The sequence below is a fragment of the Diceros bicornis genome, chromosome 7 (assembly GCF_020826845.1).
Source record: "Diceros bicornis minor isolate mBicDic1 chromosome 7, mDicBic1.mat.cur, whole genome shotgun sequence".
Lineage (NCBI taxonomy): Eukaryota > Metazoa > Chordata > Mammalia > Perissodactyla > Rhinocerotidae > Diceros > Diceros bicornis.
In genome coordinates this window covers 86350605-86374542 of record NC_080746.1, presented here as the reverse complement: position 1 = coordinate 86374542, position 23938 = coordinate 86350605, and the positions used below count along the sequence as shown (strand labels likewise).

The window sequence follows — 23938 nt, the reverse complement described above, 5'->3', positions numbered from 1 at the left end:
TCATATAATTTCTCTAGGAACTTTGTACATGAAGGGCACTGTGATAGATGTTGTAAGGTATTATTCTAATTCGGTATGTGAAAAGATTTTGAGGACTTTACCCTGCAGTACAGTTGACAGGTTAACATTGATAGTAGTGGTAGTAGTAGGAGGAATAAATAAAACAGTCTGTGCTCTCATTAAATTAATATTTCAAATTGGCAAAGCTTTTGAAAATATATCAAGGTTTACTTGGGTGTAGAGAAATGGGCACTCTCCTGCTGATGAAAGTACAACTTTTTGGAGGACAATGTGGCTATATATATATCATAAGAAAATATACTTCTAGAACTTCCCAAGGATATTTTCATGAATCTATGCAAAGATTGTTTGGTAAGAATATTTATCACAGGGCTATTTATAACACAGATAAATTCGAAATAATTTAAACACTCATCAATAGGGAGTTGGTGAAATGAATTATAGTACATTTAAATCAACTTTAGAAAGAGTAATGACAAAGATGTTCAAGGTATACTGAGTGAAAGACACATAACATAAAGCACGTGGAGTGGGATTCTATATACATCCATGCACACACCTAGAAAAAAAGAATGGAAGGATTTTAGTTTTGGAAGTATTTATTGGAGGTCTTGTTATTGGTGACCCAATGAAGGTGGTATTTCTTTCTTATGTGTTTTTCTGTGTGTTCCACATTTTGTTATGCTGAACATGGATTGTCCTTGCAAGAAAAATGTATTTGCTAAGGGAACTGATGTTCCTCTTAGAGAAATACTAACAGCATGTGATAAAGTTCCAGTCAGCAGCTCAGGCAGGAAGTCCCATAGGAGTTCAGAGGAGGGGACCCTGTGCCCACCTGGGATGAAGGAGAAAGGTCCACAGAGGAATCAATCAGGATTCTGATGGAACTTGAGAAATGGGTAAGATTCAAAATCTTAGGCAGAAAAAGCATTAACAAGGATGAGGGGCACCACACACAAAGGTAAGGGCGTTAGAATTTGTAAATCATATTAAGTAGATGTGCTTGGACTGAGAAATAGGCAGAGATACGTACAACTGGAGAGACTGTTTATGTGCGTGTGGTGGATCCCACATGCTATCTGTATGAGTCTACTTGGGCTGCCATAACCAAATACCACAGACTGGGTGGCTTAATCGACAGAAACTTATTTCTCACAGTTCTGGAGACTGGAAATTCCAAGATCAAGGTGGCAGCAGGGTTGGTTCTGATAAGGACTGTGTTTCTGGCTTGCAGATGGCCACCTTCTCACCGCTGTTGTCCTCACACAGCCTTTCCCCTGTGCATGTGTGGAGAGAGAGAGAGCTCTGGTGTCTTTCTCCTCTAATAAGGCCACAGTCCTGTCGGGTCAGGGCCCCACCCTTACGACCTCATTTAACCTTAATTCCCTCCTTAAAGGCCCTTTCTCCAGATGCAGTCACTCTGGGGGTTAGAACTTCAACCTATGAGTTTTGGGGGGACACAGTTCAGTCCATCACATATCCCAGACTGAAGTTTGAGCCACAAGTTTTCTCTGAATAAGGAATGGCATGGCAAAGCAATATCTGGGGAGATTGATGTGGCCTCAGGGTGTTGAAAGATACTTAGGAAATGTCTAGAAAGTTTTCTGCACCTTATTTCTTCCTTTGCTTTATTTTTTAAAAATGTTCTTCTAATCTCTTTCCTGTCCTTTCCCATGCTGTCTGTTTTGTTTTTAGAGACCCACCTGAGCTCTTTGTGATCAGTTAGAAATGTATCCTTCCAGGCTATCAGGCTGTAAAGAGTACTCCTGAAGAGTGGGCTGTGTGAGTGAAACAAATAGACCACAGAAAGAGTAGGGCTCAGACTTCACTGGGGACTCTGGCCAACGACTGCAATTCCAGAGAAGCTCAGAGTTTCTGTGGTTGGTACACTTACGGGGAGAGTGAGGAACAGAACACATTTCAAAGTGCTTCCCTCTGCTCTCTGTAATGAAACCCCCAGATGGTATTTGAGTCCCATCTCGTGCACACTTCCCTCCACTTCTTTCACTGCGGTGGCTATTCTGGATGATTTAACCACATTCCTCCCGCTCATTCTTTGAACATTGCTAGAGCAACTTTCACCTCCGACTGGTGTAGCTCATCTGTCATCAGGGCTCCAAGGCGGCTGCCTCTCCAGGGTTAGTGGCTCTTTTTTCAGGGCCAACATCTTTCTCTGATTTATGATTTTATGATTGCCCGGGCCCCTCCGTGTATGTCCTGAAGCATTTGTCTTCTCCCATCCCTGCATCACCTCTCTGATCGTACAGAATCTCAGAACCAGGGTGTTCTCTCTCAGCGTAGCACAGTTCTAAATTCGTGCACGGAAGCTGAAAACACGAGAAACAGGTCCCTCTGATTTGTGGAGACAAGTACCTCATGCCCTCAGAGAATGCGAGATAGTTCTGTGAGGCTCAGTGCCCCGCCCTGGGAAGACCTGGTCTATGAAAACTAAACTCACAAAATAGACATGGGTGAGGAATTATGTGTAGAACATTGTTCCTTTATTGTGAGCTTTTGTTATTGCAAAAATTACAAACATTTAATTTATATTACCCAGTTTAGATACATTTGAAAAACTGAGAATTAAGAATGTCATTAAAGGTTGTAAGCTGACTAGATATTTTAGAACCTAATTGTAATGAAAGTGCCTTATTGTCAAAAGATTTTTGTAAACCCATTAACTTTGTCTAATATAAATAGATCTTTGTGAAAACCAAGTGAAATAGCTATAGATTTAATTCATATTTTGCATTTAGTGTATGTTTTTATTAAATAACATTCATTTTTCTGATTATAAACAGGAAACACAATGTCTATAGAGTAGTGACATTTTAGTGGTAAAGTAGGGAAAAATATAAGAATTGCCTTTATGTAGGATCTTTTCTAGCTGCAGGAGTTTCTCCCAGAGACCTATCTATGCATATTTCTAGGCCAGCCCCCCAGTGCTCCCAGCTCAGATAGAAACTCAGCTTTCATACCCTTTGGTCGCCTTGGAGAAGAAGGAAAATTGATAACTGTTATGGACTGAACTGTGTCTCCCAAATTCTTGTGCCGAAACCCTAACCCCCAACATAACTGTACCGGGGGAAAGGGCTTTTAGGAGGCAGTTAAGGATAAATGAGGTCATAAAGGTGGGGCCCTAATCTGATAGGAAGACGTCCTCACAGAAACCCAATCGGCCAGCACATTGATCTTGGACTTCCAGCCTCTAGAACTGTGAGAAATAAATGTCTGCTGTTTCATAGGCACTCAGTCTATGGTATTTGTTTTGGTGGCTGGAGCACACTAAGACAGTGACTATTGTCAGGGAAAGTTTAGAAACATCACAAAGGAAAACCATACAAGTCTATTGTAATCTCTATGAAGTTTTTGATTATTTGAATAACATTTATTCTGTTTTCTAATTATAAAACAACATATAGTCATTGTATTAAAATTAGAAAAGAAAAAGCACCAAGAAGGAATGAAAATTCTATCACCCACAAATAACCACAGTTATTATCATTTTAGTGGATATATTTCTATGGTTTCTATACAGTGACAATTTTTTTGCCATTGTGATCATAGTAGCTGGTACGGTATATACAATTTTGTAATCTGCATTATTCACCTGACAAACTGTTGTGACTTTTTGCCCATATAACTTAACATTCAATGTGATTGTTTTCAGTGGCATCATTCTCTTCTATCAAATGGACAGATTGTTATTTATTCATCCAGTTTTTTATTGTTTGTCATTTAGGTTGTTTTTAAATTTTTGCTGTTCTAAAGCATGCTCCAGTGAATGTATTCACATATAGATCTTTACTTAACTTCCTGATTATTTCTCCCAAATAAATTTTTAGAAGAATTGCTAAGTCTAACTATATAAACATGGTTGAGAATTTTGATAGCTATTGCTAAATTGTTTTCTAGGACTATTTTGGGTGTTTACGCTTCCACAGGTGGTGAATGAGGTTCCCATCTGCAGGTGGTCAACACCAGAGAGCAACACCACTCAGTCCGGGCGTTCAGAAACACGCACACTCAGGCTGGATAGAGAAAATACTGCATCTCTGATTTAATTGATAATCTTCTTTAAGTACTTATAAGTGATTTTACTTTGTTTTGTTCTGGTTTTTTACTGTTTATTAGTTATCTGTGAATTTCCAGTTAAATTTTTTGCAATTTTTCTATGGCAAGTATTTTTCACACTGATATGAGTTTTCTTTAAGCAGATAAGCCTATTATGTGTAACTTTATCATATTTATTATAACAAATTTCCAATTTTCCATTGTCTCTGAGATATTTTAATGTACAGAAATTAATAAATTTTATAAGTTTGTTCATTGCTTTCAATGTTCAAATAGTCCTTTACCATCCTGAGGTCATATAAACATTCATCTGATTTTTGTTCAAATTTTTTATTATTGAGTTTTTTCTGGTTATAAAATTTGAGCGAAGCTATGTTCTCTGCTTTATTTGTTGGCTTAAAGTGATCTCAGCCCTTCTTACTGACTAACCATTTTTGTTTTCCCCACCAAGCTGGAATATCAACTTTATAATACACTGAACTCTCGTGTATACTGGCTTCTGTTTTTAAGCTATCTACTGCACCTAACACTTTTAGAATTATTGTGGCTTTACGGTATATTTTAGTATGACAGGAGTTGCCAATTGTTGCACCTTGTTTTCAGATTTTACTCGAACACTCTTGCCTGTTGATTCTCATAGATGAGTTTTGGAGTTGCATTTCAACACCCTGAAATCATCCTGCAGGGGCTTGGGCTGTAGCTGTCTGAGGCTATTCATTAATTTAATGGGAATTGACATGTTTTATAGTGTTCCGTCTCTGTGGCCAGGTTGAATTCTGTGGCACTCTTTTATACACGTCTTTCTCTTTCTGTCCTTCAGTAACATTTTATAATGTGTTATGAGAGCCTTACATGTTAAAATAACTATCATTCCCAGTCAGTTTTGCTGGCTGGCTGGATTCACCTCACTATATTTTCTAAATGCCTGTTTTTGGTGAACGAAAAATTATTGATGTTTTATAATTTATTTGCTGCTTAGCCACGTTACTAAGCATTCTTCTTTTTGTTATTAATTTCTCATTTGATTCACATAAATTTTCTAAGGATGAAATCATGTTAAGTTCACATGTTGATGATCTTGCCTATTCCTTTAGAAGAACTATTTCTCTTATTCTGATTTTATGCTGTATTGCATTGGTCATAATCATAAAAATAAATATTCTTAACAAAGGAAAAAAGAAGAAACAGCATTTTTTGCCTCCATGAATAACTAGGTTAGAATGCTGTGGTGTTTCTTTTCCTTGCCCATATCCCTTTTTGGTGATTTTTTACATTTTTTACTTTATTTTTTTCTCTATGAAGACTTATTTTAAAATTTTTAGTTCATTTATTTCCTGACCATTTTTGTTGCAGTTGTATCATGTTCCAGTGGTCTTACTGCTTAATATTAGTCATTCTATCTTATGACTTTCCCATGGTGAAGGAATTTCATTTATTTCTTAATAATCTGAAATGTATGTGGGTGATAGGTTTTCTGAGTTTTGTATACATGAAGATATCTTTTATTTCCTGTAACCAAAAGTAATAATTTAGCTGGGTACTGAATTCTTATGTTAAAACCTTTTCCCCTAAAAACTTCATAGATTTTGCTCCATTTTCTTTGGTATTCATTGTTGCAGAAAACAGGTCTAGACATAACTGAATTTTTCCCCATGTCTGAAATTCATACTTTTTATCCAGTTATATTTAAATGTTAGTCAATTTTTCATTAACTTTGCCTTATCCTGGGTTAGCCTATTTGGCCTGAAGATGTGGCTCTTTGTTTGGAACAGGAAAGTTTTCTTCTATTATTTTGATAATTGTTTAAGTTTAATTTATTCTGGATTCTTCTCCAATAACACCAATAATGTACAGGTTTAATACCTGATGTCTCGACATTCTAGATGTTTGACTTTTCTCTCATAAATTTTATGTCTAATCCTTTCTCTGTATCCTGTGAGATTTTCTCAACTTCATCCTTCCTAATACTGGTTTGATTTTCTACAATATTGACTCTGCTTTTTTCTGCTTCTAAGACAGATTTTAATTCTACTATTGAGTCTCTTATTTCCTTACCTTTCTCCTCTTCTCCTTCAGCTCTCTATTCATCCCAATTTGAAACCCTGTTCCTTCTTTTACTAGCTGTATGACCTTGGTTATGATATTTAACCTTTCTGTTCTACACTTTTCTCATCAACAAAAGGAGAGTAATAATTATTTCCATAAAGTGAAATTAGGTTGTCCTTGGAAACATTGAGAAAAGTTCTTAGCCTATAGAAGTATGCCAATAAGTTTTAACTGCTATTGTTGCCATCGTCATCATCGTCGTCGTCGTCATCATCATCGTCGTCATCGTCGTCGTCGTCGTCATCATCATCGTCATCATCGTCGTCATCATCGTCGTCGTCGTCGTCGTCATCATCGTCGTCGTCGTCATCGTCATCATCGTCGTCGTCGTCGTCGTCTCTGCTTGCGTCTCAGCAACGTTCCTTTTCTTTAAGCTGTTGTCCTCTCACTTCTGTGTGTGTGGTTATGGAGGTCATATTTTGTTGAATTTTGGGGACACAATACAGATACTCGTTAAAATGTGCTACTGCCGTAAATCTTATCTAAGCCTTCACTTTGAGTATAGTGTACCCCTTTTTATGTTGTAGAATATTTTCGTAAGCCTAATATTGTTGCTATTGTTCATTTTTCTATTTATACCTCTTTGTACAAGGTAAGATCTCCTGACAGTAGACAGGATAGACTAGTTCTCTTCAGTTCCCCTAAATTTTGACTCGGGAACTGTCAGAATCCTCCTCTTGGTCTTAGTGGGAGAGGTGGTCAAATTGCTGCTGACTGGCTTTTAGTTAGCAGGAGGGTAGGGCTGCATTTAAGACCACCCTCCCTCTGCTCTTCTCTGACTGTCCACTCTGCAGAGGGAGGCGTACTCTTGGTAATTTCAACTGTTATTCAATTCAGTCCATTTGTCCCTTGCTCAGAACAGTGGGTGAACACTGCACTCCCTGGACTCAATGGTCTCATCACTCTGTCTTGCTTCATGTTACTGATTCATTTTCCAGATGCAAGATACCGTTGTGTGCCCAGTTCTGCCCCCAGCCAGGCTGCATTGTTGTGAGCTGTGGCCCCTAAATAGAGCTAAAAAAGAAGTGCTGATGGTGACTGGGGCCGATGTGGACCTGGCTCCTGCATCTTTGGGGACAGTTGTTTGCCCTATATGACAGGTGGAAGTCATGCGGGCATGTGTGCTGCTTCTTGCTTGCTTTCATTACGTCGTCTCAAAGTCCTATTCTCACTTAGATGGAACTGCCCTTAGGGGTCTGGCGCATGCTGGCTAATCTTTCTAGTACTGTTGATACTTGGCATCTGTACATGTGTTTTTATGAATATTTCAGGGAAAATTGAGAGAGATTAAATAAGGCCCCTCAAGATAGTGTTAAAATTTACCAAGTAAAAACCACAACAAAAAAGACTTTCGAATCATAGACTCACAGAGTCAGAGAGGTCTTAGACCAAAGCTTTGACTTTATAGCTGAAGACACTCATTTGTGGGGGCACTGCCTGACGTGAGGTAGGACAGAGGCCAGCGCCCCCCAGGCCTCCTTAGCTCGAGGTCAGTGCTTCTGTCCTTCTAGCCCCTTGCTCATTGAAAAAATAATAATTTAAGCTATTCTGACAAGTTTGGATTCTCAAACCAGAGCTTTTCATATTTAGGCATTTCTTATGCGGCAAGAGGCCTTCTTCCACGTGGAAAAATAGAGAACTACAAGAAAAAGGCCACTGCAGACCACTGAAGCTCCTCATTGTTCAAGCGCTTTAGGGAACTTCTGTATGCCCCTCTTCCCACCTCCTTCTGTGCCTCTTTCCAACCGGTATAAGTACAATGAGTGTTTGAGTCGGATGATAGTTCTCTTAGAGGAGTTGATTCTTCAACACGTCATCACGTTGTGACAGTCCACATTCCAGCATCCCTCTGTGTTTCAGCTGCTGGATGACTGCTCCTTTCGCCTCAGAACGGCCCAGCCAGCCAGGACACTGTACACCCCAGACGGAGAGCCACTTCGCTCGTGGGACGACATAAAGCGAGACATGGTCATCTGTGTGTCCACAGGACACGGCCTTATCACCCAAGAAGGTATAGGTGACAGTTGCTTTTCTATTAAGTTTTTGAAGAATTAAAGGCATTCAATCTTTTCTTCAGAGAGCTTACTTACTGAATTTTATATCCCAGCATGATGATTTTTAATAATTATCCTCCTCCACATTTTTCTACTCCATGTTACTGAAGTTAAATTTATATATTAATTTAATGTATTAAATTATAGTTAGTCTTGAAGCCTTATCCAAGGGGCTTATTGCAGACGCTCTAAAGGGCGTCATTTGAAGGTGCAGGCATACCTCAAGAGATATTGTGGGTTCAGTTCCAGACCACCACAATAAAGCAAATATCACAATAAAGCAAGTCACATGAATTTTTTGGTTTCCCAGTGCATATAAAAGTTATGTTTATATTATACTGTCGTCTTTTAGGTGTGCAATAGCGTTATGTCTAAAAAACCAATGTACATACCTTAATTAAAAATACTTTATTGCTAAAAAACGCTAACCATTGTCTGAGCCTTCAGTGAGTCATAATCTTTTAGCTGGTGGAGGGTCTTGCCTCGGTGTTGATGGCTGCTGACTGATCAGGGTGGTGGTTGCTGAAGGCTGGGGTCGCTGTGGCAATTTCTTACAATAAGACAACAATGAAGTTGGCCACATCGATTGAGGCTTCCTTCCGTGAACAATTTCTCTGTAGCAGGCGATGCTGTTTGACAGCATTGTAAGCACAGTAGAACTTCTATCAAAATTGGAGTCAATCCTCTCAAACTGTGCTGCTGGTTTATCAACTAAGTTTATGTAATATTCTAAATCTTTTGTTGTAATTTAACCAGTCTTCACAGCATCTTCACCAGGAATAGACTCCATTTCAAGAAACCACTTCTTTGCTCATCCATAAGAAGCAATTCCTCATCCATTAAAGTTTTATCATGAGATTGCAGAAATTCAGTCACATCTTCAGGTTCCACTTCTAATTCTAGTTCTCTTGTTATTTCTCCCACATCTGCAGTTACTTCCTCCACTGAAGTCTTGAACTCCTGAAAGTCATCCATGAGGGTTGGAATCAACTTCTTCCAAACTCCTGTTAATGTTGCTATTTTGATCTCTTCCCGTGAATCACAAATGTTCTTAATGGTATCTAGAAGGGTGAATCCTTTCCAGAAAGTTTTCAATTTACTTTGCCCAGATCCGTCAGGCAAATCACTATCTATGGCTGCTATGGCCTTCCAGAATGTATTTCTTAAATAATAAGACTTGAAAGTCAAAATTATTCCTTGGTCTGTGGGCTGCAGAATGGATGTTGTGTTAATAGGCATGAAAACAACATTAATCTCATTGTACATCTCCATCAGAGCTCTTGGGTGACCAAGTGCATTGTCAACAGGCAGTAATATTTTGAAAGGAATCTTTTTTTTCTGAGCAGTAGGCCTGAACAGTGGACTTAAAATATTCAGTAAATCATGTTGTAAACAGATGTACTGTCACCCAGGCTTTGTTATTCCATTTATAGAGCACTAGCAGAGTAGATTTAGCATCATTCTTAAGGGTTCTAGGATTTTCAGAATGGTGAATAAGCATTGGCATCAACTTAAAAGTCACAAACTGCGTTAGCTCCTAACAAGAAGTCAGCCTGTCCTTTGAAGCTTTGAAGCCAGGCATTGACTTCTCCTCTCTAGGCATGAAAGTCCTAGATGGCATCTTCTTCCAATATAAGGCTGTTTTGTCTATATTGAAAATCTGTTGTTTAGTGTAGCCACCTTCATTAACCATCTTAGCTAGATCCTCTGGAGAACTTGCTATGGCTTCTACATCAGCACTTGCTGCTTCTCTTTGCACTTGTGTGTTACAGAGATGGCTTCTTTCCTTCAACCTCATGAACCAACCTCTGCTAGCTTCAAACTTTTCTTCTGCAGCTTCCGCATCTCTCTCAGCCTTCATAGACTTGAAGAGAGTTAGGGCTTTGCTCTGGATTAGGCTTTGACTTAAAGGAATGTTGTGGGTGGTTTGATCTATCAGACCACTAAAACTTTCTCCATATCAGCAATAAAGGCTGTTTCCCTTTCTTATCATCCATGTGTTCACTGACATAGCACTTTTAATTTCCTTCAAGAACTTTTCCTTTGCATTCACAACTTGGCTCATTGTTTGGCGCAAGAGGACGTTGTCCTTGTCTCAGCTTTCAACATACATTCCTCACTAAGCTTAATCATTTCTAATCATTTCTAGCTTTTGATTTGAAGTGAGAGACGTGAGACTCTTCCTTTCACTTGAACACTTAGAGGCCATTGTAGGGTATTAATTGGCCTAATTTCAATATTGTTGTGTTTCAGGGAATAGAGAGGCCCAGGAGAGGGAGAGAGATGGGGAAACAGCCAGTTGGTGAAGCAGTCAGAACACACATAACAATTAAGTTTGCCATCCGTCTTAAATGGGCGCGGTTCATAGCACCCCAAAACAATTACCATAAGAGCATCAAAGATCACTGATCACCATAACAAATATAATAATAAGGAAAAGTCTGAAATATTGTGAGAATTAAAATGTGACACAAAGACACGAAGTGAGCAAATGCTGTTGGAAAAATGGCGCTGATAGACTTGCTTGACGTAGGGTTGCCCCAAACCTTCAATTTGTAAAGCACAATAGCCAATAAGCACAATAAGGAGAAGCGCAGTAAAACGAGATATGCCTGTATTCCCTTAGCGGAACCCTGAGCAGAGTGAGGCTCCACTGACTTCCTACTTTTCAAGTTATTTAAAACTTAATGTTTATTAACCTTAACTATACAGTTTGCAGATTTCTTTTTTTTGTAATAAGTAAATATATGCTTGTTTTATTATCTTGTCTATTCCTTGATAATTTTCTTTGATAAGTGACAGAAATGGAAAAGAACATATATTTGTTATTAAACTAACTTTTGTCCTTTATCCTATTCATCTTGAGGAATTTAAAGCTCTTTTAGGGGGTAGGCATTTATTAGCAAAGACATAATTGTCAGGAAATTCTGAAGAACATTGATATTACTTTAAAGGAAATTAAAAGATTATGAAGTGAATTACCTGGGATCCCTAAAATAATGCTAGATTATTCCTTTTAGAAGTCACCATAGAATTATTATTACTATGTTATATAAGGTACATAAACCTAAAACTTTAAAAGAGTTGCAGTCATATTTGTACATTTAACCCAGGAGGGACAAAAGTACAGGCATGAAGACTAAAAAATAGGAAGGCAAGGATTTATTGGGACACCTGGCGCTATTCTGAGGGAGGCCACAGATATTCCTCCAGCACCGTCCTACGTCAAGGAAGAGGCTGCAGTCTCTGTGATCTTTGTATTCTGTTGTCCCCACCACTCACCGTTACCCCTCCCCCAGCTCTTGGTGACCCTCACCATGTGGTGACTTAGAAGAATGCGCCAGTGATGGAGTTCTTATCGTCAGTAGGTATTTCTGAATTCCCAGAGGGCAGAGCCTATAAAAGAAACATAAGCCAGGTTCCCTCCCTGAAAGAATTTTCAATCTAATAATGTATAAGAACACACTTGAAATATTCTAGCACAATCGAACAGTAAGCAAACAAGTAGTGCAGGGGGAGCTACTCTCCCAGTCCTTCCATTACTTCTGCTTAATCTTGCACCCTCTTGGGAGGGCCTTCTGTTGCCTGGACCCCACCCTCCTGGCCATGCTGTGTTCATTAGGCCTTTCTGATAGATAAAGCTAAGTGTGCTTCAGGCAACCCCGCCAAAAGGGTACCCAAAACACAGAGAGAAATGCAGGCCGCCTTCCCAGAAGCAAGCTTGTTACCAATAAAAACTGAAGCGTGGAGAGAAAATTGGAAGTGCAAATATGACTCCCTACCATTCCTCCATGTTAGTTCTGTGGACCTTCGACGAGGCTGTGTAGACAAACATTCGTTTCCGCATCTTCAGTTCTGTCACCACATGGATTACTATGAGGTGGAAGTTGATTCTTTTCCTCTGAAAGTAGGTCCCCGTATTACGTATTATACTCATGGTGAAAGGTTTAGTGGTTTTCTCTAATTGTCTAAGATCTTTTCCATGGGTGATGTATGTTCCAGGAAATCTGATTGATAGCAAAGAGTCTAATTTAGTTGTTCTTTAGAAACTTATTTTACTATATGAGTTGCCATTTTATTGTTTTTCTTGAAATAATTAAGTTAGAAATAATCATTTAGTAGAAATCTAAATATTCAGAATGCTTTAAAAAGAAAAGAGAGAAATGCTACTAGCATATATATACTTATGAAGGGACATTTAATTAATCATTCTATTCATAATTTTTCTGTGACCTACTGGCTTAACTATGTAGCAGAAAATAAGGCAGCCAGGGAGTTTCAGAACTAAACCCTCTATAATGAGTTATTTTATGTACTATACTGTAAAAACATTTAGCATGTGGACGTTAGTCATCAAAGAATCACACTCAGTTTTTGAGAAATGGATTTGTTTTGGCAAAACAAATAAGACTCTGTTAGAATGGTTTCTTTCACACAAACCTCCAACAAAATTAAAAGAGTGCTTTATGCCATTTGTCATCAAATCTGCACACTGTTCTCACTGCTGTGTTTACCGTCTTTTCAGTGGGTTCAATTTTTAGACCTCTCCTAGGTTAGCTTCCAACTCAGGCTTTATAAAAAGCCTGGAATGAAGCCCTCTCTAGCAACTGCCGTTCAGTAGGAACCCAAAGAATGTTAACACAGATCTGATGCGATAAGCAAGTCAAGTGTGTAATGAGAGAGTCTAGCGTGGGAGTCGAGGGTTTCTGAGAGATCTTGGAGTGTTTCATCGCCCTGGACCTTTAATTATTTTCTATAGATACGTTGACTTGTCTCTCAAAATAATTTTTTTAACAGAGCTAAAGCAACGGATGGAGGTCAGAGCAAATTATGCCAGAATCCGAAGGCAGCATGGCCCTCAAGCCACAGACGTTGTGGTGTTGCCGTCGGCGAAGCTGCCCTCTCCCGTACGTCTACCAGTGAATTCCTGTGGGAGCTGGCGTGTTGGGTGCTGCATCTCACTGGGGTAGCCTCTGCGTCCAGGCTCGTATGCTGGCTGTGACGTGATGATCACTCATCCTTTCTAATTTTAGCCAGTCTCTTTTAAAAGTTATTCCCTCCACATTTTACACAGAGTGGCATTTGATGCCTCATATCTGTTCTTGGAAAGGCAACAGAACTAGACAAAGCAATGCCAATAAAATAACTGTCAGGTATATTTTCTTCCAGGGAAAAGAAAGGAAATTACTAGTTATTACTGAAAAATAATTTAGTGGGTCAAGTAATATATACACACACACACACACACATATATATATACTTTAGTGGAGTCAAGAAGTATATATATTATATTTAACATATATAACATATATATTATTTGGTAATAAAATAGACTCTTTGACCACCTAACACTAAATTCGACCCAAACTAACATTTTTCTGGCTCAGCCACCGCATTTTCCAAACCTCCATGTTAAAATCCTACATTTACTGAAGGGAGATGAAGTGGCCGGTGGCCGTGGAACGCCACGTGAGTGGATCTTCCCCCTGCAGTCTGGCTTGCAGTAACAGTGCAGGACTCTTTGTGGGGCACAGCTAGATGTTGTTCATGAGCGTGAAGCTGGATAATTCCTGACATAAACTCAGTAACTGAAAGTCATAGACTGTGTCCTCAATGCAGAAACTCAGGGAAAGGATGTATGCCCTCTTTGAAAGAAAAGTCAGGTAAGGATTGTTTATAAGGCACCCAAGGAGATTCTTAGCAATCTTAGGTATCAATCCTACAGGAAGAGAAGAACTTACCTGTTAATTTCTTCCTGCAATGAAGAAAGAATCGTTTTTTTAAAAAAATAGCAGTGACAGATCAGAGTTTGGTTTCTGGTCCTGGTGGAAAATTTCCCGAGAAATGCTCTTCTTCTGTCTCTTCCTCTGAAAGCCACTCTCAGCTCTGCCTGAATATTGGTTGCAGCCTGGCTAGGGGTGTCCAGAGTGGCTCAGCTGGCCCCCTCCCAGTCTCCCGCTCTAATGTGCCACAGGAAGGCGTTAGATCACAGCTACCGAAGGAGGCTCTTGGTCATCGCCACAAAAAGCCTCGTATTCACTCCGGGTCTGCCAATCAGTGGGGCTGTGTGCATCAACTCCTTCTGCCTCCGACGCCGCTGACAGCAGAGCACGTCACCTCTGCAGCAATTGGCCGTCTTGCAGACGCTGTCTCTGTGTGTTGTGCGATGTTAGGTGGGAAGGCATTCCAGGACGGCTTTGTGATAGAAGGAGAAAAGGCTGCACGTGACGCCCACTTTGCCTTTCCTTTTTTAACAAGAATGTTGAAACAAGAAAGGTGAAGGACTGTGCCCCGGTCAGGAGGTGGGCCAACAGAAGTCCTGCCTGCCCAGCCTCTCCTTACAGTGACTGGGTCACAAGCCCCGGAGACACAGCACTTTTTATTTTTTTCAAAATTCCTTGAAAACGAAAGCATTTCTCTAGGTGCAAAAGCTGCCAAGGAAAAGTTGATCTGCTATGAAAATGGCATAATTTCACCCTGGATCAAACGTGCAAATTCTTGTGAAGCCTTCACTGTTGCATGTGAACATGCCTGAAGTGAAAATTGGAAATATCACACACGCTGTCTGCAGCACCAGGAGACGTCGGCAAACTCTGAACTGAACTCTCCCATTACCGGTAAGTGGGATTTCAGATGAAATGTAACAGCCATCAACACATCACGCTGCACCAGCAGGGCAGCGACACTGACTTTGTTGACGACAGCCTGCCGGGTCTCTTGGCAGTTCGTAACCATTTTAACTTCGACCAAGAGCAGCCCTGCTCTTTCCTTGTTATTGGCCTTCCTCTTTGGTCGGCTGGGAGGTGGACGGGGGGCGGGGGGCGGTTACTCCACCTTAGCCGGGACTAGAGGATAAGACCATTGTAATTCTGTTCAGCCCTCCTAGGCTTTTAATAAACCCCGTAATTTCCTTTGGGGACATGTTTATCAAATCTGAGTCCGCCTCATCTATATAAGTCACATTTCAATATTTTTCTATCAACTGGAAACCATTTATTATTCAGTACTAAAGCAGCCATCCCCAAGCCCGTGGCCTTCTCCAGAAATTTATTTCCTTCGCCTCCGCAGACATGCTTAAGGTGATCCAGATGTTAATCAACAGCATACCCGCATTCGTGATTGTCCTCAGGAGAAAGAATTTTCTGGATTTTTCTGCCCCACCTCCAGCTTTTGTTTCCTGATTGAGTGTTGGGGTGAAGTTGCATGTTTCTAAGCAAGCTGACTAAAAGCAATATGCCTGCAAGTTTGACAGACGTTTTGAGGTTAACTGACAGCATTTGTAGAGAGGAAGCATTGGATCTGGCTGCTTAAGTCAGCTTTGTGAAACACGACACATTGGTAATGATTCAAACGTGAAGGTAGCTCTGTAGAGAGACAATCCTGAATTTCCATCTTTTTCTTGATTGTTCATGATGACTAAATATTTTTTCGTGGATCAAGAAAACAAAGCAACAGACAAACAACGACAACGAGAGGGTGAAGATAGATTTGTTCTCAGTCGTGGCCAGTGGCTGCGGTGGTGGAGAACGGACCTGCCAGAACCGCCCAGGTTTGCAGAGAGTCAGCGAGGCTGTGGTCACCAGGGCAGCAGACCCTTCCTGGCAGCGTTTGGAAGGGAGCGATCAGACCCACAGCTCTGTGTTGCTCTAGCTCATCACAAAATCAGATGCCGACGTCCTCAGGTCAGTGCATCTGGACCCACTGGTGGTCCTCAGCTGTTTTATCACACCACTGGCTCCAGTTCCCGCCTGCCTCCGAGCACATCTCGCCCCTCCGCAGGCCGCAGGCTGGGTGAGCAGGAGGAAGGAGCAGCAGTTTTGTTCTCAATATGGTGACCTAGAATTCTGCATAAAGGGCGTGGGTTGGGCTGCTTGGCCATGAGCAACTACAGAGCAAGATCAGCGGAGACTCGGGCGAGCGCTCACGAGAGTCAGTAGACGAGGCACGGCAGTGGGTGTTCAGTGGGGCCTGCTGCCAGCGGAAGATTTTCTGATTCTGCGCGTCTGTAACGTGAAACTACCGTAGTAGGCTGTTACCCTGTACCGTGCGTGCCAACAGAAATGTATGAGGAGGAGGAAGTGCTCGTGCCATCATGCGACTGGGTTGGGGAGGCAGGAGGGAAGGAGACAGGAAAGTATATTTTGTGGCAAGTAAAATTGAGATTCTGAATTGGCTGTGCTGTCACTCATCGTCTGCAGTGACCCTACCGGTTTAGGGGTGGGTATGAAGTTCAGTCAACAGGGGATCCATCAGGTCCTGGCTTCTCAATCCTAGAAGTTTCGGACTTAAGAATTAACATTGGGGTTTCGGCCCAGTGTGGATACTCAAGCAGCTTTGTCAGACCAGCCGGGACGCTGGGCAGGCAAACCCTAGGGGCCGCCCTAGGGTTTTAAAGGAAATGGCCCAGAGGCCCCCTCTCCTTATGTAAGGCTGCAGTCTGTGCGGAGAGGCACAGAGGGCAGGAGGGCCTCCAGAGCTGCTGGGTCGGTGCCCCAGAGTGTAAGACCTGACGCCCTGTCCTTCCCACCGCTCCCTCCCCTCTTCCTTTCTTCTCTCTCCCTGCTTTTGACCTTCTTTCCTCAGTCTTCCCTGCTTTTATCCTCTCAGGGCCTGCAAATCCCATCTTTCATTTTAGAAACAGTGCTCGCTGGAGCGATTTGTGGATCAGCAAGGGATGCATCCTTATATGAGTCTCAAAGTTTAATGTGCACGAGAATCCCCTGGGGAGCTGGATAAATACAGAGTGCCAGGCTCGATGGCAGAGATTCTTGCTTCTTAGCCTGAGGTGTGGCCCGGGGATGGCGTTTAGCAAGCCCAGGACGCAGCGATAGCTGACTGCACTTAGAAACTCAGTGCCTGTCCTGGGCTGGCTCCAGCTCCAGGAACACTGAGGAGCCTCCCCGCTCGTGTCCGGGGCTGTGAAGGCGAGGCAGCAGCCTTACAAGCGTGCGAGCGCTTGTGTGTGAGTGTGAGTGTCCTCATGTTTCTCGTCACCACTTTGAGAAATCACAGAAATGATCTTGGGTCGGCACTCACCACCCATAGGTTGTAACCAGGACCGGACGTTGGAGGGAAAACAAGTGGGTTTGAGGAGCTGAAGTTCCATGTTCATGAAATGCCTTCGGTGCTGGTATTGTGAAGGCCACAGGGTGAGGTCAGGGCTCTGGGCCAGGTGTCCAGGAGCAGAGCAACTTTGCGGGTGGGGAATTAGCCAGCTTTCTGGAGTTTTCTTACGCATCTTTATATGTACAAAGAGAGAGCTTCGGAGCAGGGACCGGGTCCTGTTTGCCAAAGTGATCCTTCCTCCAGTGCAGGAGCTGACCGTTGAGGGAGGCCAAAACTCTCTGCTCTGTGTCTGCTCTAAGTCTGCTTAGTGCAGGACTGAGCCACGCTTCCTTGGCAGCTCATCTAAGAGAGCAGAATCCACAGGATGTTATTTCAGTTCCATAAGTGCTGCTAGAAAAATTAATTTTCAGAATAGTTCTTTTGTCCCATAAATGATATAGATTGGGAGCTAGATAGATGCTTTCCTTATAAGACAGAAAATACAAAGAAAATTAGTTTTTCAAAGAACTAATTCATATGTATACCGTCACGCGCTGCATAACGACATTTTGGTCAATGATGGACGGCTTATACGACGGTGGTCCCATAAGATTGGTATATACAGCCTAGATGTGTCGTAGTCTGTACCATCTAGGTTTGTGTAAGTACACGCTATGATGTTCCCACAACGATGAGATCGCCTAATGACGCATTTCTCAGAACGCGTCCCCATTGTGAAGCTATGCACGACTGTATGTAGACAGGCACTCAGTGCTCTGGGGGCCGGGCATGCACAGGTGAACGGGACAGGCGTGCAGGTGCCTGGACAGTGCAGGGGCCTGGGATGTGGCATAACAGGCATGGGGTGAGGTGGGAGCCGGGCATGAGCCAGGCTGTGGGGGCCTTGTGGGTTGTGCTAGGAGTTTGGATTTTTCTTTTTCAAGTGCAGTGAGAAGCGTTAAAGGGCGCTTACGTGAAAGCTGGACTAGACGTTGAGTATTAAATTAAGCTCACTCAGGCTAGAAGTTACAGAGACGTGCTCGGTTTACCTCTGGGGATGGGGGTTTGTTGCGGGGCTGACAAGGAGGTGAGGAAGCCCAGGGAAGCCTGGCACGCAGGTTTCACGGTCCCTGTTCAACATGCACGGCCTGTCTGTCCAAATGGCCTCCCAGTCCTCTGACTTCCCCGTTTCTGGGCACTTCTTGCTTCCGCTGTGCATTTTCTGCTTCTCCACACTAAGATGCTCACCTGCCTGCTCACGGCTTCTGCTGTTTCCTGCCTTCTCTTTGTATTTCGTTTGGCTCCAGGGCCACTCTGCCATCTGAGTTACTTTCTTTGTGTCTTCTAACGGAAGACTCAATGGTGGAGGCCAGCCAGTAGCTGCCTTTTACTCCTTCCCCTAGACTCGGCTGTCAGGGTCACGTGGTACAAAGCACAGCTTGCCGTGTAAGCAGTGGTGTGGCTGATCTTTCCTCGGGAAACTGTGGACGGGGCTGGCTTTCAAGGATCCATGGTGTTTTCAGGATAGACTGTAGTTCTGCCCTTGTTATGGCCCTTTTCTCCCTTCCCCACTGAGGGATGAAATTAGCAGTGGAATCTAGGCTGTCACTATTCCTCTTTGGTCAGTGAGAAGCTTGCCCTTGGGTGTATCCTCACAACTAGCCTTGATGGGGTAACCTCCATGACCTTTGCTTTACCAACGACACAAACTTGAGGTTGGAATCTGTGACTTTGGCTACAACATCAGGTTGGATATCAGTTGGACTCTTAAGTTACACTTCCGAATACAAGCAAGTCTATCTGAGCAAGTGGATCTTGCCGAGACACCCTGGCAAAACTCAAGACCCTCTGGCCCCCAAGCAGGTTTTCCAAATCAATTGGGAATGCCAACGCTATTAGGCTCCCCTCGCCTCTGTTTAAAGCAGTCATTTTAATAGGCTGAGTTCGGTGGTGGATTTTGATTTTTATTACCGTCTCCCCCTCGCCTCCACTCTGCGAGGCCAGCCTGGGTAACAATGTTCTCAATGTTGAAATGTGAACTCTCCTCGCTGGGCTTGGCAGTGTCTGCTGTGTTTGAGCTGTAAGCCCCGTTATGCTCCTGGACATCCATGGAGTAACATTAGCTGTGAGATAACGCCTAGTTCCCATGACAATGCTGATCTGGGCCACAACCACACACTGAGTCAGGGTTACATGAGGTCATGAGGGTGGAGCCCCCGTGAGTGCAGCTAGTGCCCTTGTAAGAGTCACAGGAGAGAGCCTCCCTCCTCCGCTCTGCCCTCTGCCTTGTGAGGATGCAACAAGAGAGAAGTCAGCAGTCTGCAACACCAGAACCTGACTATGCTGGACTCTGATCTCAGACCTCCAGCTCCGGACCTGTAGGAACTAGATTTCTGTTGTTTATGAGCCTATGGTACTTGGTTACAGCAGCCCGAGCTAAGACATGCGTTACCACGTCAATCCATAGAATACCACGGAAGCTTCTTATAGAATAAGCTTTGCACTTATAAGACAGTATACACTGATTAAATTTCCTTTATCACAAGGCAAACCAAAACAATGTTGATTATGGGCCCTTCTTTGCCAACCATAGCTTTCAAAATACTCCTAAGGCCTGAGAGAGCAGAAAACACTCTCCTCCCCTCCCTGCCCAGACGGACCCTTAACTGCCCAGCCGCTTCGGCTGCAGGCAGCGTGGCTCGGAAGGGGAGACACGTCACCCCGTTCTCAAGTGTGATGATTTGTGGCTGAGAAGGGAGAGCCTGCTCTCTGAGCCACATGCCCCCTGGTGCAGGCAGGCTAGGGAAAGATGAATGGCATTATAAGATGGACATCTGAATGTTTCATATTAAATTAGTCCCACAGAGTGCCCAGAATTCTCATTCCATAAATCACAAAGCAAAGTAAACTCACTCCCAGGTTCGACTGCTGTGACTTTGGCCTGTGGTGTCATAGATAATCTGAGAACAGTTCAACATTTGTCTGGAATAGTAATAATTTTCAGCATATTTACTCGGGGCGTAGAGGTGACCCAGACTGAGCTCTGTTGCCAGAAACAGCATGTAAATGGGAGTCGCCGGTTTAGGAGGTTTCCAGACAAGAGCCCCTGCTCCTCCTCCACCTGGCCTGAACCTGCGTGGGCTCCCTCAGGAGCTACTGGGTACTGGGCCCGGATGGCCAACCTCCCCGCAGAAGGCAGGCGCCAGGACACTGGGGCGCGCTCACCCCGCACTAGATTGCAGCTGCAGCACGATTTTGAAATCCGCCTTCACCTCGTCTCGGTCTGAACATCACAGAGCTAGCAAGGACCGGGATTCCACTAATGCCACATTTCTCTTCAGTGACAGAGGTTGATTCCGAGAATACTTTACACATCCTTGGATCTATTCCGGATGTCCATTCCTGGGCTGGCGCTGTGACTCCTGGGACCCGATAGAATGGAAGGAACATGGGCCTGCGGTCCGTGAGACCATTCGGCTCCATGCTAACTGGCCGAGGGCCCATCTGAGCTGCTGCTCCTCTTCTGTAGAATGAGGACAGTGGACGCTTCCACCCCTCGAGTCCCACCCAGCTCTCAAAGTGTGATTCTGATTCAGGACTGAGATGCGATTGGGCACCAGGAGTTGTGACAGCCAGAATTCCAGAATTCCAGCCGGCCCAGGAGGCCTGTCTCTCACTTGGTAGGGCTTTTCTGCAGGTGTTCTAGGACCTGCATCTTGATCATCTTCCACCTCAGAAGCCCAGTGCAAATTTTGCCAGAGCGACGGAGGGCGGCCACCACCCAGCCTCATGGTGGTTCCTCCAGGAAAGATCTCTGGACGTGGCGTCAAAGGCCTGAACTGAGCCTGCCTCCTGCACTGATGAGCGAGTCCCTTGGTATGAGGGTCAAATAAGGTCAAAAACGTGGAAGCGGAAGGGCACTAACGGCGAGTGTCTACACGCTCTGGGCACCAGGTTGCACTTTTACACTATTGTCGGCTGTTTCATGCCACACTCGTGACCACCCTCAGAAGTAGATAGACTTTCACATTTTCCGAACGGGGAGCTGAGCTTCTGAGAGGGGAAATATCTTGCCTGAAGCCACCAGCCAATACGTGGCAGAGCTAGGATTTGAACCCAGATCTGCCTCGCCTCAAAGCCTTGTTTTGCCATTACACTACCCTAGAAACCCGGTAAGTTTTCCACCTGTAGAAATTTTGGGTATGGTTATTGGTAATTCTAAAACGGAGTTCACTGGATGCCTTTAAGGAATCAATTGGTGGTTTAGTTGCTGCCTACTTGGAGATTTCCCATATGACAGCTAAGGTAGGCAGAGTGCGCCAAGCGTGGATGGCCAACCCAAAGTGGGAGGGGCACTGCCGTGTGCCTGGAGAGACCGTCACCCGCTCTCAAGACACAGCAAGCCCTCAGAGGTCACGCTTCTCTACCCAGTGGCTGTATTCACCATGAATTCATCAGCTAGGGCTATGTAACAAAGTACCACAGACTGGGTGGCTTACACAACAGAGGTTTATTGTCTTACAGTTCTGGAGGCCAGGTGCCAGGAGGATTGTTTTCCTCTAAAGAGTGTGAGCAAGAGATTCTTCCGTGCCTCTGCTCTAGCTTCTGGTGGTTTGCAGACAATCTTTGGCGTTCCTTGGCCTGTAGAAACATCACCTCAGTCTCTGCCTTCATCTTCACGTGGCATTCTCCCTGTGTGCCGTCTGTCTCCAAATGTCCCGTTTTTGTAAGGACACCAGTAATGCTGGATTAGGGGCCCACCTACTCGAGTATGACCTCGTCTTAACTTATTACATCTGCAATGACCCTGTTTCCAAATAAGATCACATTCTGAGATGCTGGGGGTTGGGCCTTACCTCAACATGTGAATTTGTGGGGGGACACAGTTCAACCCATGACAATCGGTAGGAGAAGCCCAGCTCTCACCCTGCGAGCACTTCATCTGAGCACAAGTGCTCCCCCGGTAAAGATCGCAGCCCTCTTTCTTGATGGCACGTCTCTTTCCCTTTTATGTCTTTCTTGGTTCTTACTAACACCGAAGTCTGATATTAATGGACAAACCATTAAAAAAAAAACACTGTTATCCTATGAGGTAGAGTGAACGCACTCGACTGTAGAGGAGGAAGACTTATCGATCAATTTCAGTTCAACCTCGCTTGTCCGACACTTTGCAGCGAAGGAATGTGTTTTTATTGCCTGGCCAGATAGTTCAGATTTCCGGTCAGTCTTAGTAAAGACCCCTTTTATAACATTGATAAAATTTTATCACAGAGCTATGAAAACAAAATTAGATTTCATAACTCACAGCAAGCCTTGAAGGAGATGCCTCTATAAATTTTACAAACCTTATCAAGTTTTAATGCACCTATTCTGATAAGTATTTTTCAAATAGCAACTTCTACTGAACTTCATATGTATGTCTGTGTGTATATAAATAGGCATATGTGTGTGTATCTGTGTGTGTATATATATATATTTTTTTTCTCTTTCTACTTTACAGGAAAGAAAACTTTCTTCACCTACTTGTAAACAGAAGACTGTGACAGAAAGGCCAATTATTTAGATTGCTGAAGACTGAATTTAAGAAAATCCACTTCTATAAAAAAAAGTCTGTGTAGTTTATTTAAAATTTTATTGCTAAAATTTATCCTTCAAAATAACTGGGTTTTTCATGGGCAGATTTTGAAGAATTACCAACAGTGATAAATCAGCTACAGATATCTGTAAATTCATAACAAGACACAGCATAATCAAGGGCCATGTCTCGGCGTTTCATTTCCGTCAGCTGTTCAGGAGCTGCAATCCTCAGACTCAAGTCAAATCCAGCTACAGTGGGATAGTCCCTTCTGCCTTTCAGAGGGAAGAATCACTTCTCAAAATCGTGCAAATGAAATAAACGTCGTGGTTTAAACTTGGCATCTTGTATTCTTAAAATGTATCTTTCATGATTTTACATTTTGGTTTCAAATGCCAGGTTTGAAGAAACATCCAAAAATTATGAGAAGTTACTTATAAATGAATTGACAACATTCAAAACATTAAAAGACTATTGTAAAGGAGTTCTCAAACAATTTGGTTCATATACTCCTTTGAGAATCTTTTGAAAAGCCATAAACTTACAAAATGCTCATACAAAAAAAATGTTTTTTTCGTACCATTTCATGGGGTTCACAGACCTAGCTGAAAAACATCCTTGAACTTGCAAGTAAAGAACTCCTAGTATCACAGAAGATATTTCTGATTTCTATAATCTTTAAGGTTTAGGGGACATAGGATCCATATCTCTCAATGAAGATTTCAAAATGCCTGTCAGACGAAGCAGATTCTTTCACTGTGGTAATAGATTGTCTCGTTATATTCAAAAACAATAAACCAGGAAGATTTTGTATCACCTTTGAGCATGATTTTTGCATCTATGAATCTTAAGTGGGAAAAGAGAAGGAAATACAAACTTCCTCAAGCAGTGTTGTTAATTTTGGGCATCCCTTGGAGAAAATACTTATTACCCGGAAGATAAAAGCTAATTAAGTTGACATTTCTTGTAATCACAAAGCCATCTTACTTGCCACTCTCACAGGCAGAGGGAGATGCGTGCTGTTCCCCTTTTGTCTGTCGGGAGAATAGTGGGGACACTGACG

General features: G+C 42.8%; 1 protein-coding gene across 1 annotated transcript in view; it reads left to right on the top strand.

The window, feature by feature from the left end:
• Positions 1-20587, top strand: part of DCDC1 (doublecortin domain containing 1) — a 394249-nt gene extending 373662 nt beyond the window's left edge. The window contains exons 35-39 of the mRNA XM_058546317.1: positions 8062-8212; positions 13053-13162; positions 14230-14479; positions 15696-16046; positions 20325-20587. Of these exons, the coding sequence (XP_058402300.1) occupies positions 8062-8212; positions 13053-13162; positions 14230-14479; positions 15696-16046; positions 20325-20587 (1125 nt within the window). The remainder of the gene's footprint in view (positions 1-8061; positions 8213-13052; positions 13163-14229; positions 14480-15695; positions 16047-20324) is intronic.
• Positions 20588-23938: the final 3351 nt, after the last annotated feature.